This window comes from Oncorhynchus keta, chromosome 4 (genome assembly GCF_023373465.1).
Source record: "Oncorhynchus keta strain PuntledgeMale-10-30-2019 chromosome 4, Oket_V2, whole genome shotgun sequence".
NCBI classification, from domain to species: domain Eukaryota; kingdom Metazoa; phylum Chordata; class Actinopteri; order Salmoniformes; family Salmonidae; genus Oncorhynchus; species Oncorhynchus keta.
In genome coordinates, this window is record NC_068424.1 from 34656893 (window position 1) to 34672561 (window position 15669).

The 15669-nt window shown below is 42.5% G+C and overlaps 1 protein-coding gene across 1 annotated transcript; it reads right to left on the reverse strand.

The window, feature by feature from the left end:
* Positions 1-891: 891 nt before the first annotated feature.
* Positions 892-12800, reverse strand: tubb6 (tubulin, beta 6 class V). Its single transcript, XM_035760805.2, has 5 exons — positions 12637-12800; positions 11944-12052; positions 7155-7265; positions 5653-6712; positions 892-1339 (listed from the first exon to the last, which is right to left on the reverse strand). The coding sequence occupies exons 1-5, from the start codon at positions 12691-12693 to the stop codon at positions 1315-1317; spliced, it is 1362 nt and encodes a 453-aa protein (XP_035616698.1). The 5' UTR covers positions 12694-12800; the 3' UTR covers positions 892-1314.
* Between the last annotated feature and the right edge of the window lie 2869 nt (positions 12801-15669).

A 15669-nucleotide genomic window follows, 5' to 3' on the forward strand; every position in this document is an offset into this window, starting at 1 on the left:
CTTATGTGAGATCTGTCGACGTGCCCTTGAGCAGAGTGTTGACGCTGGTTGCTTCAGTGTTTTGCTCTGGATGACTAATGTGATGTAGTTGTTGAGCGGCTTCACTGCAAGTATATTGTATGTTTTAAATATTAATAAAAAAATATAAATAAATAAACTAATGAACTTTTCCTCTGCAGCAGAGGTATCTCTGGGTCTTCCTTTCCTGTGGCGGTCCTCATTAGCGCCATGAGAGCGTGTTTAGCACTAACTGAAGTTTATTTAGTGGTTCAGAAAAGCATGCATTAGTTTTGCTGCATCATTTTTGGACAAAACATTTCAGACTTTTGCAATGTTACGAAGATGCTCGTCAGAAAAGATTAACGCAGGCCTCCTTCACTGTTTTATTTGAGATGACTGTACAGCCATCAAGATTAGTTGTCAGATCAAACAGCAGATGTCTTTGCAGGATCTAATTGTGGGTGTATGTGGGTGTATGCCATAACCTTTGTTAAAGGGCAAAAAGCATACCCCTTGTTGGCTCAAGCATCCAGAAAAGCAACAGCATCATTATCCTACTTTAGTTATTTGTTCACTATCTACCCACCAGATGGTGCCATTCATGCACATACTCTATCTCCCTATGCAGTACCAATGTGCACCTTCCATTCATCTACATTAAATACATATACTAAGTCACTCTTCCCCTTATTTGGCAATATTTTCATAACCCAGTCTGAGAGCCAGCACAGTCCTCCCTTAAAAGGCAGTGGGTTTCTGCTAGAGTGAGGCTACAGAGACACATGGGAGGGTTACACTGGGTCTTTAACAGCTGCAAGTACTGTCTCTTTAAGACAGTGTCCGACAATTTCACCAACTGTAGTTATTTTCAATCTTCAAACTCACAACAAATTGACAATTTCAAGGAAACATTTATTGAGTTTTGATTCACATACTATTCAGACCCGAAATGCTCGAAGACAATTGCAACATCTTACTTACTAAAGCAAACTACTTGGTTGGTTGTTGGTTGTGACATACTGCAATCTAGCATTACTGTGGTTCTGGCTCTAATGCAAGAACAGCTTTCTATAGAGAGTTCAATTGGCTTTCTTTTGCTCACATATTTGTTCTGCTGTCAACGATTCATTTTATAATTTCTGAGTCAGTGAATCCCTTACAGGGATAAAACTTACAGTGTCTGATAATACTTAAACAATCACTATTCAAGTAAAAACACTGTCAGCTTCATTGCGGGATATATCTGTTTCCAGTGCTAACGCCTTAGCTTTAGCTCAGTGAGATAACATTGTCTTCAAAGATGAGGGCTTCAAGCTATTGGGCTTCAAGGTTCCATTCCCTGTTGGATACAGGATACAGTTAACATGTATCAAGATCAAAGTGTAATAAACAGCCTGCTCATGCTATTGTAATACATAAAGTAATTCACACACACACACACACACACACACACACACACACACACACACACACACACACACACACACACACACACACACACACACACACACACACACACACACACACACACACACACACAGGAGTTGTTCTCAGGGTCAGTGCCAATGTAATTTGAGTGGCATGAAGCACTTCTGCAGCTGACTTCCCAGCTAACTGGCCGGGCCTAGATCGTTTGTGACAACAGCTGTGCATACCACGCCAAGCCCTTCCAACCACCACATCAGGTCAACGTACAGCCAATACCAATTCACTTCCTACCCATTCCCCATGGCCCTAACACTAAGATGTTAACAGATCTGAAGGATCTGTATACAGTAGGTCTAAGCAGTGTGGGGGAGCTTCCACCTTACAGACCTGTGAATGGTGTTAGGGCCAAGTACCCACTATTGGGCTGATATACTGAGAGAGCTTTTAAAATCAGATGGTGATCATGCTTCATCTTGTTCATATCACTGGGAAAGATTCACTTCCTGTTTGCTTCATTTCCCTAAAGCAGACAGCATGCACAGTGCTTTTATTGTGACATTTAGTCAAGTTGTCTTTAAAGGTATAAACCTTTTCACACATGGTATCTGTTTCTCACTTCAATGCTTCCAAAATGTAGCACTAAGCTGACTCAGTTAGCCAGTACGTGTATGGCAGAAGACTCATTGAGGCCATGAATAGCTCTAAATAGTTTGGTGCAGACTGGAGGTCCCCTATTGTTAGCTCCACAGTTCTAAATGGAGAAAGCCTTGCTCAGCAGCTGTTGTGAGTAACTAGGGGTAGGAGGGGGGATTTGCCCCCACCATAGGAACGTTGAAGCCTGTCTGCTGTGGGACATGACTGAGGCGGATATGAACAAAGCACTTGGGGTTTACAATGACTGGTTCCCTTTATAGAACTGCTAGGAAATCAAGTTCTAACCACAATAGAGGGAGAACGATTAGCAAGCTATTGGAAGTGTACTTCTCTGTATTGTCCATTATCACAGTCATACCGTAGAGTGTCTGGAGCTATATCTACTAAGCATTTACACCAGTGTTGTTCTTTATTCATCCAGGAAGTCCCTTAAGGCTTGACCCTTCCAATGGAACAAGTTATATTCTAAAATGTATTCTAAAGGGTATAAAACACAAGAAGTTGAAGGTTAAGAGATGAATAAGGAAAAGTTCACCAAGACATTTTCATGTTTTGTCTTCCATTTGCATTGCACTAGACTAGAGCAGAAGCTTAGCAAATCAGTTTCCCAATGTACTAATCAACACACATCAACCATCAAACATATCATGCCCACAACTGACCAACATGAATTGAGAAATGTACATACAGATTTGAATATACAGTTGATTTCAATCACTTTTTGAAATAACCTTTCTATACATATTTGCCCATGGTAGAAGTGATCAGAAAGTGACTTTCAGGACCTGAATGCAAAAACAATTAGGAGATATATGTGCTCAAAGTTTACCTGTTTTGCATACCCCACCCTCCCGAGTGTCGCAGCGGTCTAAGGCACTGCGTCTTAGTGCAAGATGCGTCACTATAGTCCCTTGTTCGAATCCAGGCTGTATCACATCCGGCCGTGATTTGGAGTCCCATAGGGCAGCGCACAATTGGCCCAGCATCTTCTGGGTTTGGGCAGGGTAGGCCGTCATTGTAAATAAGATATCATCTTTAATATCAATTATCTAAAAATGTGTAAAAGACACAGCATACTCTTGTAGACCGGGGGGGTCATTTCAATCATAGAAATAGCACTCATAGAATGGACATACAGTGGGGCAAAAAAGTATTTAGTCAGCCACCAATTGTGCAGGTTCTCCCACCTAAAAGATGAGAAAGGCCTGTAATTTCCATCATAGGTACACTTCAAAATGAGAAGGAAAAAAAACCCAGAAAATCACATTGTAGGATTTTCTAAGAATTTATTTGCAAATTATGGTGGAAAATAAGTATTTGGTCAACACCAAAAGTTTATCTCAATACTTTGTTATATACCCTTTGTTGGCAATGACAGAGGTGAAACGTTTTCTGTAAGTCTTCACAAGGTTTTCACACACTGTTGCTGGTATTTTGGCCCATTCCTCCATGCAGATCTCCTCTAGAGCAGTGATGTTTTGGGGCTGTTGCTGGGCAACATGGACTTTCAACTCCCTCCAAAGATTTTCTATGGGGTTGAGATCTGGAGACTGGCTAGGCCACTCCAGGACCTTGAAATGCTTCTTACGAAGCCACTCCTTCGTTGCCCGGGCGGTGTGTTTGGGATCATTGTCATGCTGAAAGACCCAGCCACGTTTCATCTTCAATACCCTTGCTGATGGAAGGAGGTTTTCACTCAAAATCTCACGATGCATGGCCCCATTCATTCTTTCCTTTACACGGATCAGTCGTCCTGGTCCCTTTGCAGAAAAACAGCCCCAAAGCATGATGTTTCCACCCCCATGCTTCACAGTAGGTATGGTGTTCTTTGGATGCAACTCAGCATTCTTTGTCCTCCAAACACGACGAGTTGAGTTTTTACCAAAAAGTTATGTTTTGGTTTCATCTGACCATATGACATTCTCCCAATCTTCTTCTGGATCATCCAAATTCTCTCTAGCAAACTTCAGATGGGCCTGGACATATACTGGCTTAAGCAGGGGGACACATCTGGCACTGCAGGATTTGAGTCCCTGGTGGTGTAGTGTGTTACTGATGGTAGGCTTTGTTACTTTGGTCTCAGCTCTCTGCAGATCATTCATTAGGTCCCCCTGTGTGGTTCTGGGATTTTTGCTCACTGTTCTTGTGATCATTTTGACCCCACGGGGTGAGATCTTGCGTGGAGCCCCAGATCGAAGGAGATTATCAGTGGTCTTGTATGTCTTCCATTTCCTAATAATTAATTGCTCCCACAGTTGATTTCTTCAAACCAAGCTTCTTACCTATTGCAGATGCAATCTTCCCAGCCTGGTGCAGGTCTACAATTTTGTTTCTGGTGTCCTTTGACAGCTCTTTGGTCTTGGCCATAGTGGAGTTTGGAGTGTGACTGTTTGAGGTTGTGGACAGGTGTCTTTTATACTGATAACAAGTTCAAACAGGTGCCATTAATACAGGTAATGAGTGGAGGACAGAGGAGCCTCTTAAAGAAGAAGGTACAGGTGTGTGAGAGCCAGAAATCTTGCTTGTTTGTAGTTGACCAAAAACGTATTTTCCACCATAATTTGCAAATAAATTAATTAAAAATCCTACAATGTGATTTTCTGGATTTTTTTCCCCTCATTTTGTCTGTCATAGTTGAAGTGTACCTATGATGAAAATTACAGGCCTCTCTCATATTTTTAAGTGGAAAAACTTGCACAATTGGTGGCTGACTAAATATTTTTTTTGCCCCACTGTATCCCTTCAGACCACTGCAATTTAGCTGGTACATAATTTAAATTGAATCGAAATATTAACTTCAAAAGATAGATTAACTACAAAGGTGACCGCCGGTCAACCCACCGTTGAATGTCAACTTAAATGGGAATGTATATTCTAGTAACTGTATTTCTATGATTTCAATAGGGTTCCTATGGAAGATTGACACTGTAGATTAAAACAAAATTTTCTGATGTGGTGACCTCCAATAATCTTTGTGCTACCATGACACCCAACATGAAAACCCTTTGATGATGTAAAATAGGGTCTAAGCTACAACATAAGTGCATTTTTTTTTTTGGTTGATAATTTAGGTTAAAATAAATTATTAAGTTGTTAGCAAACCTTTCTCGTAAGCTTTTAAATGATACGAGACTCAACCTTTAATCTATTCCAGAAATGAAGGAATGGATGTCTCTTGGTAGGGTGAGGTATGCAAAACTATCGAGCACCTCTATCCCCTAAATGTTTTGGCATTCCAGTCCAAAAAGTTACTTTCTGACCACTTCCACCAGTGTCAAATACGTATAGAAAATTGTTCAAATCAAAAGGGGTGCAGTCAAAAAGTGATCGAAATCAAATGGAACGACCCCATAGACAACATATCACACAATGGAAAACTGCACTAGACGAAAACGTAACATACAACACATTCAAAGCCTTTAAAAAGGCTTTATTTCCACTACTGCTTCCGAGACCTCCGGGCATAAAACAGTACACATCAAAACACATGTTAAAAAAATATATATAATAATAATAATAAATAAAAATAATAATATATATTTTTTTACAAACAGGCAACGTTATCCTTACTCATTGAGTTCTTCTTCCTCGTCGTCGAATGTCTCTTCCCCGTCATTAGCCGTGGCCTCCTGGTACTGCTGGTACTCAGACACCAGGTCGTTCATGTTGCTCTCGGCCTCTGTGAACTCCATCTCGTCCATGCCCTCCCCGGTGAACCAGTGCAAGAAGGCCTTGCGGCGGAACATGGCTGAGAACTGCTCCGAGAAGCGCTTGAACAGCTCTTGGATGGCCGTGCTGTTGCCGATGAATGTGGAGGCCATCTTAAGGCCGCGGGGCGCAATGTCACACACGGCCACCTTGACGTTGTTGGGGATCCACTCCACGAAGTAGCTGCTGTTCTTGTTCTGGATGGCCAGCATCTGCTCGTCCACCTCCTTCATGGACATGGGCCCTCGGAAAACAGTGGCCACGGTGAGGTAGCGGCCATGGCGCGGGTCGCAAGCTGCCATCATGTTGCGGGCGTCAAACATTTGCTGAGTGAGTTCGGGCACTGTCAGGGCGCGATACTGTTGGCTCCCCCGGGCCGTTAGTGGTGCAAAGCCAGGCATGAAGAAATGTAGGCGGGGAAAGGGCACCATGTTGACGGCCAGTTTGCGAAGGTCGGCGTTGAGCTGGCCAGGGAAGCGCAGTGAGGTGGTCACACCGCTCATGGTGGCCGACACCAGGTGGTTGAGGTCCCCGTAAGTGGGTGTGGTCAGTTTTAGGGTACGGAAGCAGATGTCGTAGAGCGCCTCGTTGTCAATGCAGTATGTCTCATCCGTGTTCTCCACCAGCTGGTGCACAGAGAGCGTGGCGTTGTACGGTTCGACCACCGTATCAGACACCTTGGGTGAGGGCATGACGCTGAACGTGTTCATGATGCGGTCGGGGTACTCCTCACGGATCTTGCTGATGAGCAGGGTGCCCATGCCTGAGCCCGTGCCCCCGCCCAGGGAGTGGGTGAGCTGGAAGCCCTGGAGACAGTCACAGTGCTCACACTCCTTCCTCACCACATCCAGCACAGAGTCTACCAGCTCTGCTCCCTCAGTGTAGTGGCCCTTGGCCCAGTTGTTCCCCGCACCCGTCTGCCCTGCAAGGACAGCAAAAAGGGATGAAAATGTTCAGTTAAATCCTACACCCCATCCCTTAGGCAAGAATGTAGGTTGAGTCTGGCATTTGTACAAGCTTCATATTCTGTCAAATAGTTTTCCATTGTCTCCCCGTAGCTGCTAATGATCATTCTGATCCAGATTAAAAGTTTTTCAAAAACTGGGCCCAGTAGACCTCACGTGACCGCCGCAAAACCTCATGCTGTGTGTCCTTGATATTGAGGAAACAATGAAAATACTTAATGGTACACATACCTAAAAACAGCCATTTTGAATCAGTAGGGGGAAAAAAATGTTTTCTATATAGAGACAAAATAAGCCATATAATAGCATATTATAAATGCTCTAAGATGCATATAATAACTAATAACAATGGATTATTTAGCTGTTGACTTTAAGTAAAGTGTTACAGTGTCCACTTACCGAAGATAAAGTTGTCAGGTCTGAATAGCTGTCCAAAAGACCCCGACCGGACACTGTCCATGGTCCCCGGTTCCAGGTCCACAAGGATTGCTCTGGGGACATACTTGTGTGCTAGAAAAAAGACAACCAAACACCTATATAGATTGGAATACATTTCAAATGTATCTAAATGCATGGTATTCTACTGTAGTCTGTTTCACAAGCAAGACTTCGTCAGGTATGCCTATAACCTATTACCTAAAACACATTCCTTATTTTAGGCCTCAAGGAATTGCCAACAACCTGATAACATTTCCCTTTTCAATGCGGCCTGCCATCTTTCCCTCACACTGAATATTTCAGTCCTAACTAACACTAACTTTAAAGGCTGAATGAATACAAAATGTGTACATAGATGCGTCAGAAATAATGTATTCACATCATGCTATATAAAACAGCCTGTAAGCAACATAAAAAAAAGCATTGGATGCATCTCAATCCACCGCATCCGCCTGTATCGCACTTCCGCATCTGCGGTGAAAGGAAGTAGTGCTAGAGAGGTGTTTGTCAGGCTATCGGACGTCCCAAAAATCGGACTTCTCACGAAAATGTCTGTAGCGTCCGAACGGTTTTGCTCAACGACCCCCACAGGCGTCAGTTGACTCGTCTGACGTCGGTACCGTCGATGTGCCAACTTCTGTTTGTAACGTCCGAAAAGTTTGGGCTACACACTAATCTCCGCTAATGTCAAAGGGAGATTCTCACAAACACGATGGTGTTCCCAGTTTCGCTTTACGACCCCCATAAGTGTCACGTGAGTTGTCGAAAGGTCAACATTTTTTTATGGAAGAATGAAAGTTGTTTTGTGCCTACCCAAAAAATGGGTTAAAAATGGGTTAAATAAATATCCCAGCAAAAAAAGAAACTCACTTTCAACTGCGTTAATTTTCAGCAAACTTAACATGTGTAAATATTTGTATGAACATAAGATTCAACAACTGAGATGTAAACTGGACAAGTTCCACTGACATGTGACAAATAGAAATTGAATAATGTGTCCATGAACAAAGGGGGGGGGGGGTTCAAAATAACAGTTTGTATCTGGGGTGGTCACCCGCTGATTAAGTACTGCAGTGCATCTCCTCCTCATGGACTGTACCAGATTTTCCAGTTCTTGCTGTGAGATGTTACCCCACTCTTCCACCAAGTCACCTGCAAGTTCCCGGACATTTTGGGGGAGGTAATGTCCCTAGCCCTCACCTTCTGATCCAACAGGTCCCAAACGTGCTCAATGCGATTGAGATCTGGGCTCTTCGCTGGCCATGCAGAACACAGACATTCCTGTTTTGCAGGAAATCACACACAGAACGAGCAGTATGGCTGGTGGCATTGTCATGCTGGAGGGTAATGTCAGGATGAGCCTGGAGGACGGGTACCACATGAGGGAGGAGGATGTCTTCGATGTAACGCAAAGGGTTGAGATTGCCTGCAATGACAACAAGCTCAGTTCGATGATGCTGTGACACACAGCCCCAGACCATGACGGACCCTCCACCTCCAAATCGATCCCGCTCCAGAGTACAGGCCTCGGTGTAACGCTCATTCCTTCGACAATAAATGCGAATCCGATCATCACCCCTGGTGAGACAAAACTGTGACTCGTCAGTGAAGAGCACTTTTTGCCAGTCCTGTCTGGTCCAGCGACGGTGGGTTTGTGCCCATAGGCGACGTTGTTGCAGGTGATGTCTGGTGAGGACCTGCCTTACAACAGGCCTACTAGCTCTCAGTCTAGACTCTCTCAGCCTATTGTGGACAGTGTGGGTACTGATTAAGGGATTGTGCGTTCCTGGTGTAACTCGGGCAGTTGTTGTTGCCACATCCTGTACCTGTGCCGCAGGTGTGATGTTCGGATGTACCGATCCTGTGCAGGTGTTGTTACACGTGGTCTGCCACTGCGAGGATGATCAGCAGTCCGTCCTGTCTCCCTGTAGCGCTGTCTTAGGCGTCTCACAGTACGGACATTACAATTTATTTCCCTGGCCATATCTGCAGTCTTCATGCCTCCTTGCAGCATGCCTGAGGCACATTCACACAGATGAGCAGGGACCCTGGGCATCTTTCTTTTGGTGTTTTTCAGAGTCAGTAGAAAGGCCTCTTTACTGTCCTAAGTTTTCATAACCGTGACCTTAATAGCCTACCGTCTGTAAGCTGTTAGTGTCTTAACGACTGCTCCACAGCTGCATGTTCATTAATTGTTTATGGTTCAGCATGGGAAACCGTGTTTAAACCATTTACAATGAAGATCTGTGAAGTAATTTGGATTTTTACGAAATATCTTTGAAATACAGGGTCCTGAAAAAGGGACGTTTCTTTTTTTGCTGAGTTTATATATAAAGACATACATACACAGTTGAAGTCGGAAGTTTACATACAACCACAACCACTCCATAAATGTCTTGTTAACAAACTATAGTTTTGGCAAGTCGGTTAGGACATCTACTTCGTGCATGACACAAGTAATTTTTCCAAAAATGGTTTACAGACAGGTTATTTCACATATAACTCACTGTATCACAATTCCAGTGGGTCAAGAGTTTACATACACTAAGTTGACTGTGCCTTTAAACAGCTTGTAAAATTCCTGAAAATTATGTCATGGCTTTAGAAGCTTCCGATGACTCAATTGAGTCAATTGGAGGTGTACCTGTGGCTGTATTTCAAGGCTTACCTTCAAACCCAGTGCCTCTTTGCTTGACATCATGGGAAAATCAAAAGAAATCAGCCAAGACCTTAGGAAAGAAATTGTAGACCTCCACAAGTCTGGATCATCCTTGGGAGCAATTTCCACACACCTGAAGGTACCAAGTTCATATGTACAACCAATAGCACCCAAGTATAAACACCATGGGATCCCACAGCCGTCATACCACTCAGGAAGGAGATTGTCTCTGTCTCCTAGAGATGAACGTACTTTGGTGCGAAAAGTGCAAATCAATCTCAGAACTACAGTAAAGGACCTTGTAAAGATGGAGGAAACAGGTACAAAAGTATCTATATCCACAGTAAAATTAGTCCTATATCGACATAACCTGAAAGGCCGCTCAGCAATTAAGAAGCCACTGCTCCAAAACCACCATAAAAAAGACAGACTACCGCTTGCAACTGCACATGGGGACACATATTGTACTTTTTGGAGAAATGTCTTCTGGTCCGATTAAAAAAATAGAACTGTTTGGCCATAATGACCATCATTATGTTTGGGGGAATAAGGGGGAGGCTTGGAAGCCGAAGAACACTATCCCAACCGTGAAGCACAGGGGTGGCAGCATCATGTTGTGGGGGTGCTTTGCTGCAGGAAGGACTGGTGCACTTCACAAAATAGACATCACCATGAGGCAGGAAAAATATGTGGATATATTTAAGCAACATCTCAAGGACATCAGTCAGGAAGTTAAAGCTTGGTCGCAAATGGGTCTTCCAAATGGACAATGACCCCAAGCATACTTCCAAAGTTGGGGCAAAATGGCTTAAGGTCAACAAAATCAAGGTATTGGAGTGGCCATCAAAGTCCTGACATCAAACCTATAGAAAAAGTGTGTGTGAGCAAGAAGGCCTACAAACCTGACTCAGTTACACCAGCCCTGTCAGGAGGAATGGGCCAAAATTCACCCAACTTACTGTGGGAAGCTTGTGGAAGGCTAACCGAAACGTTTGACCCAGGGGAAACATTTATTTAATCAATTTTAGAATAAGACTGTAATGTAAGAAAATATGGAAAAGTCAAGGGTTCTGAACACTTTTGAATGCACAGTATATTTCCGAGCTTTCTTGTATCTCTTAGATATAGGACAGACACTTCAAGAGCTTGTTTCTTATGATTTTTGTTTTTGCCATTCACGAATGGGTTATTCAATGCATTTCTCTGGGTTATAGTAGTAAAAGGCTAAATTCAATATTATATCAATTCATTTGTTCTTATATATTTTTTGGTACCTAAAGGAGTCCTTAATTCAATAGCTAAATCGTCCATAGTATGATCTTAAAATAATTCCATTGTTAGAATCCCCCCATTTTCGTGCTATTCCTCCGCGTCATCCTTAAGTTTCAGCGTGATAATGCACGGCCCCATGTTTCAAGGATCTGTACACAATTCCTGGAAGCTGAAAATGTCCCAGTTCTTCCATGGCCTGCATTCTCACCCATTGAGCATGTTTGAGATGCTCTGGATCGACGTGTACGACAGAGTGTTCCAGTTCCCGCCAATATCCAGAAACGTCGCACTGCCATTGAAGAGGAGTGGGACAACATTCCACAGGCCACAATCAACAGCCTAATCAACTCTATGCGAAAGAGATGTGTCACGCTGCACGAGGAAAATGGTGGTCACACCAGATGTGGACTGGTTTTCCTATCCACAGCCCTACCTTGTTTGTTAAAGGTATCTTTGACCAGATGCATATCTGTATTCCCAGTCATGTGAAATACATAGATTATGACATAATGAATTCATTTCCATTTACTAATTTCATTATATGAACTGTAACTCATAGCATTTTTTAAAATTGTTCCATGTTGCGTTTATTTTTGTTCAGTTTAATTGCAGTGTTCCGGATTTACATTTACTGTTAGGTCTACCACTGAGTTCAGGTTGTAGCAAAAGGTGGCTATGGGGTTATGGCAATTTATCAAAGCACCAGATGTAAGGACCCTGTAGCAGGCCATGAGTGCGCTTATGTTAAATGTTCTATGCCTTTAACAATTGGGAACAACTTGGAAGCATGATGACTCATTCTACCACAGACACACTTACCGGACGCTTCGTTGTAGTACACATTAATCCTGTCGATTTGAAGCGATGAGTCACCCACATAGTTTCCTGCCGGATCGATGCCGTGTTCATCGCTGATAACTTCCCAAAACTGTCGAGTTATCAACGTGAGGAAAAAAAGGTTACAGTTAAATATCCTAAAGTTATAAAGGCATCATGAAAAAACGATTGTGCATCCTTCGGTCTTATTTGATGACTGAAGCACACTCAGCTGCTGAAATTGATAAGACTCACACAGCGCGAATTTCATGGCACTCCATGGCTGAACGCTAGGGACCGTTATGAAGTTTATTATAGGCTATATAGATATGTAATTAAGCGATCGCAATTTACATTTTCAAAAGGCAAAGTCGCAGCCCAAAGCATGGGGTCATATGCTATACAACACTGGCCTACAATTAGCCTATAATTTGTCACATCAGCTTTTAAAAATTTGGGCTAATGCCACACACGGTATTTTCGGAGTTAAAAGACATTCCGATCATTCGTCATCCGTTGTCATTCATCTGCTAACGGATGATTCCCATCGAAAAAACATTGGCGGCAGTAACAAAAATTATTGGACAAAATCCGTGTGCGATGGCATAATAAAGTTAAGAAATCGTTTTTCTTCATAAAACATGCAAGGTGTTAATTCAAATGAAAAAGTAATTCAGTTCAATGGTCTCTACTTGCCTTGGTGCCAATCTGATTCCCACATTGTCCGGCTTGTATGTGAACTATTTCTCTCATTCTGTCTGTGTGCAAGGGTGTCTTTGGCGGCTGGAGTGTGTATGCAGCCTGGTAAACTCAACTGATTATCAGGCGCACTAAATTCCTGTTCACCTCTGCCGAACTTCCACGCCCAGTAGGGCTGGACAAGTGAATGACACCCCAGCTGTGCAATAAAATAGTGAACCGTTATTTTCCATCACATCTCCGTTCTCACAAGAGAAGTATATTATCAGGCTTAGTTTGTTGAAATAATGTGTCAATTCAATTGTGACTTACGATGAAAATGTAGGCTACTAAATCATTGTGGAATAATTAGAGTAGCCGAGGCTGTATTTGCTTTAGGTCTTGCACCATTTCAAGTGTTAAAGTTAGAAGTTGAGCTCACTACACTCATTCATTATGAGTGTAGTTCACTTGGGTACAAAAATATCAAAATACACACAATATACCTTCAGGAGGTATACATATGATCTAACATGGTACTGTTTGGTACATTTTAGGGTACATTTTTGTACCCAATATTTTGAATGTAAAAAAGGTATAATTATTGGGGGCGTGGTTTTGTTATTTTTGGCCACCCGTGAGTTGAAGTGTTGTACCAGTTTAAGTGGTCTACTGTTATATTGCAAGTTTGAGCATGTCTGCTGACAGTTCTGAAATCTTTATATAGACTTATGTAATTTTGTAGCAAGCTTAACCCAACACTGAGCAACTTAGTCAAGTACAGACCTCTTGGTGTAATGGTTAAGGTGTTGACTTGACCCAGGTTTGAATCCCGGTTGGGGCTACCCTCTGAATTTGCTACGTTGATGTCAGAAGTGGGATGGTGAAGTGTAAGGGTCTTAAGTTAAAATTTGCCACTTAAAAAGGTACAAACTGCAAAAAGGTACAATGGACGTACCTTACATGGTGTGACAAGAAACCCATCACACAAAGGCAGTACATGTTGCACATATAAAGCGTTTCAGGATACTAGGTGTATGTCGCAAGTCACAACTCTGGAACTTTCCTGTTTCCTTAATAACAAACTTGGATGCCATATGTAAATACGAATAAAAAATTTAAATTACGAGCCTTGTTGGTTAAGCCACAGAAGAAGGTAGCTACCGTCCCACTAGCCATGATTGGCTGAGATAAGTGGGCAGGACATGTCGAGAGAGGAGTTCAGATTGGTCTGCCAAATAGAAGGCTTCTATCTATTTGAGCTGGTCAGTCTGCGTTGGTAATCCTGTCGAACGCAGCTTTTTTTGATGTATCGTGTAGTGGAGCTGCATAAGTGTTGCTCTCCACTTTCTGGAGAATTGAGTTTTGAAAGTGGAATTAGAGTATGATAGCTTAAGAGATGAAGAAAAAGAAAATGGTTAACGGGACTATTTGCATTGTGTGCCACCTCAATAAGCCTGACTAACAGGTGTATGTCTGTATATAGCCTTGCTACTCTTTTTTTCAAATGTATTTTTACAGGTTTTATTTCCTTACCTACACACACACTTTCTCTGCACCATTGGTTTGAGCCTGTAAGTAAGCATTTCACTCACCTGTTGTATTCAGCGCACATGACAAACTGATTTGAAAACACCCGTCTATGGATTACATCTTCAAACTAAGGGCATCTGTGACAGGGAAACGCGTCCATCATGCATGAAGTTGTATACGGGTAAGATAGTCGAGCTAGCTACATTTTCAGATACACATTCTAATTGACAGAAAGTGGTTTCATTTCAAGCTAAAGTATACTGTTAGCTGGCTGGCTCCCTAGCTAACGTCACGTGTATGACATGATTCGTATCCCAGAGCCATTTGCTTTGCTAGTTAGAGCCTAGCAAGCTAACATTGAACCTGGTTGGTATGCTCCCAGCAGATTCATGCAGGGTAGTAGTGCCAAATCAGGTCGTTATGTTCATTGTTGTTCAACTTTAACTGGCCAGCTCATTAGCTAACAATACGTGTGTGATCTTACACATTGTTTACCTAGCTAGCTACTGGTCTTAAGCTAAAGTGTACAACACCTGTTGAATATGGCCTGTGTCAGTAAACGTCAACAAAAAAATCATAATGAAATTGCCAGCAGAGATGGTAGGCTGTTTGTTATCCAGAGTTAAACAAATCACACCAAGTGTGCGCTCTGAACGCGCAGAGAGCAGAATTAGATGGGGGCTAAAGCTTAAGAGGGTGTGAACAATGCCATAATGGGTGTAGAGAGCTCTTCTCTAGATACCAAAAGGCCAATGTCTCAGTGAGTTTACAAGTTTATCAACTTTCAAAGCAGAGTTACATTCCCACTGTTCCTCAAATGCAGTGAATGATACATTTTTATAGCCCTGAATAAACTTTTATCCAAATGTTATAAAACAAAAACACATTTTCAAATTTTGCAAAATACTGTAACACTAAATCCAGGTGGGGAGTCACACACACCAGACTGAAACAGGGGGACTAGTTGGATTGTATTCATAGGACTTAACAAGCTGGTCTTTGACAGGTATTTGTAGTCTGTCCATTTTATGCCATTTGGTACGGTGTCCCCTTATGAACACAACCCAGAATGTAGCCTACTACCCTTAATTCCCCTGACTGCTGACCATGAATAGATGACATTACTGCAAGTGTCAAGACTATAATGATCAAATTACCCAATTGAGGATATCAGAAATGTGGCTTTCACACTGCTAACTTTGGACTGCCCATTTAGGAACTAAGGCCCTTGGTTCAGGAGGGTGCAACAATATACAGATAGAAATGTACCATGTAGAACAAACAGGATTGATCAGTCATGTATTGGTGAGTGTCCACGAGTAGTCTGATTGCACTCAGATTCTAAATGCCTGTTCACAGAAACGTGTCTATTGCTCTGGTGAAGGATATGTACAAATCACTGTGGTTACCCAGCAGAATTAGTGATAATGTACTGTACCATTTCTGACCACCCATCACTAGCACACAGCTCAAATTGGATTTAAAAAGCTTATGGCCAACAAAGGAAATCATGGCAGT

Excerpts from the sequence above, each read along its gene's own strand:
- tubb6 (XM_035760805.2), bottom strand. The coding sequence starts at position 12,693 with ATGAGAGAAATAGTTCACATACAAGCCGGACAATGTGGGAATCAGATT. Across the intron at positions 6,713-7,154 it reads ACCTGACAACTTTATCTTCG|GGCAGACGGGTGCGGGGAAC; the intron begins GTAAGTGGACAC and ends CTGTCCTTGCAG. Across the intron at positions 1,340-5,652 it reads GAGGAAGAAGAACTCAATGA|GGAATGGAACCTTGAAGCCC; the intron begins GTAAGGATAACG and ends TGTATCCAACAG.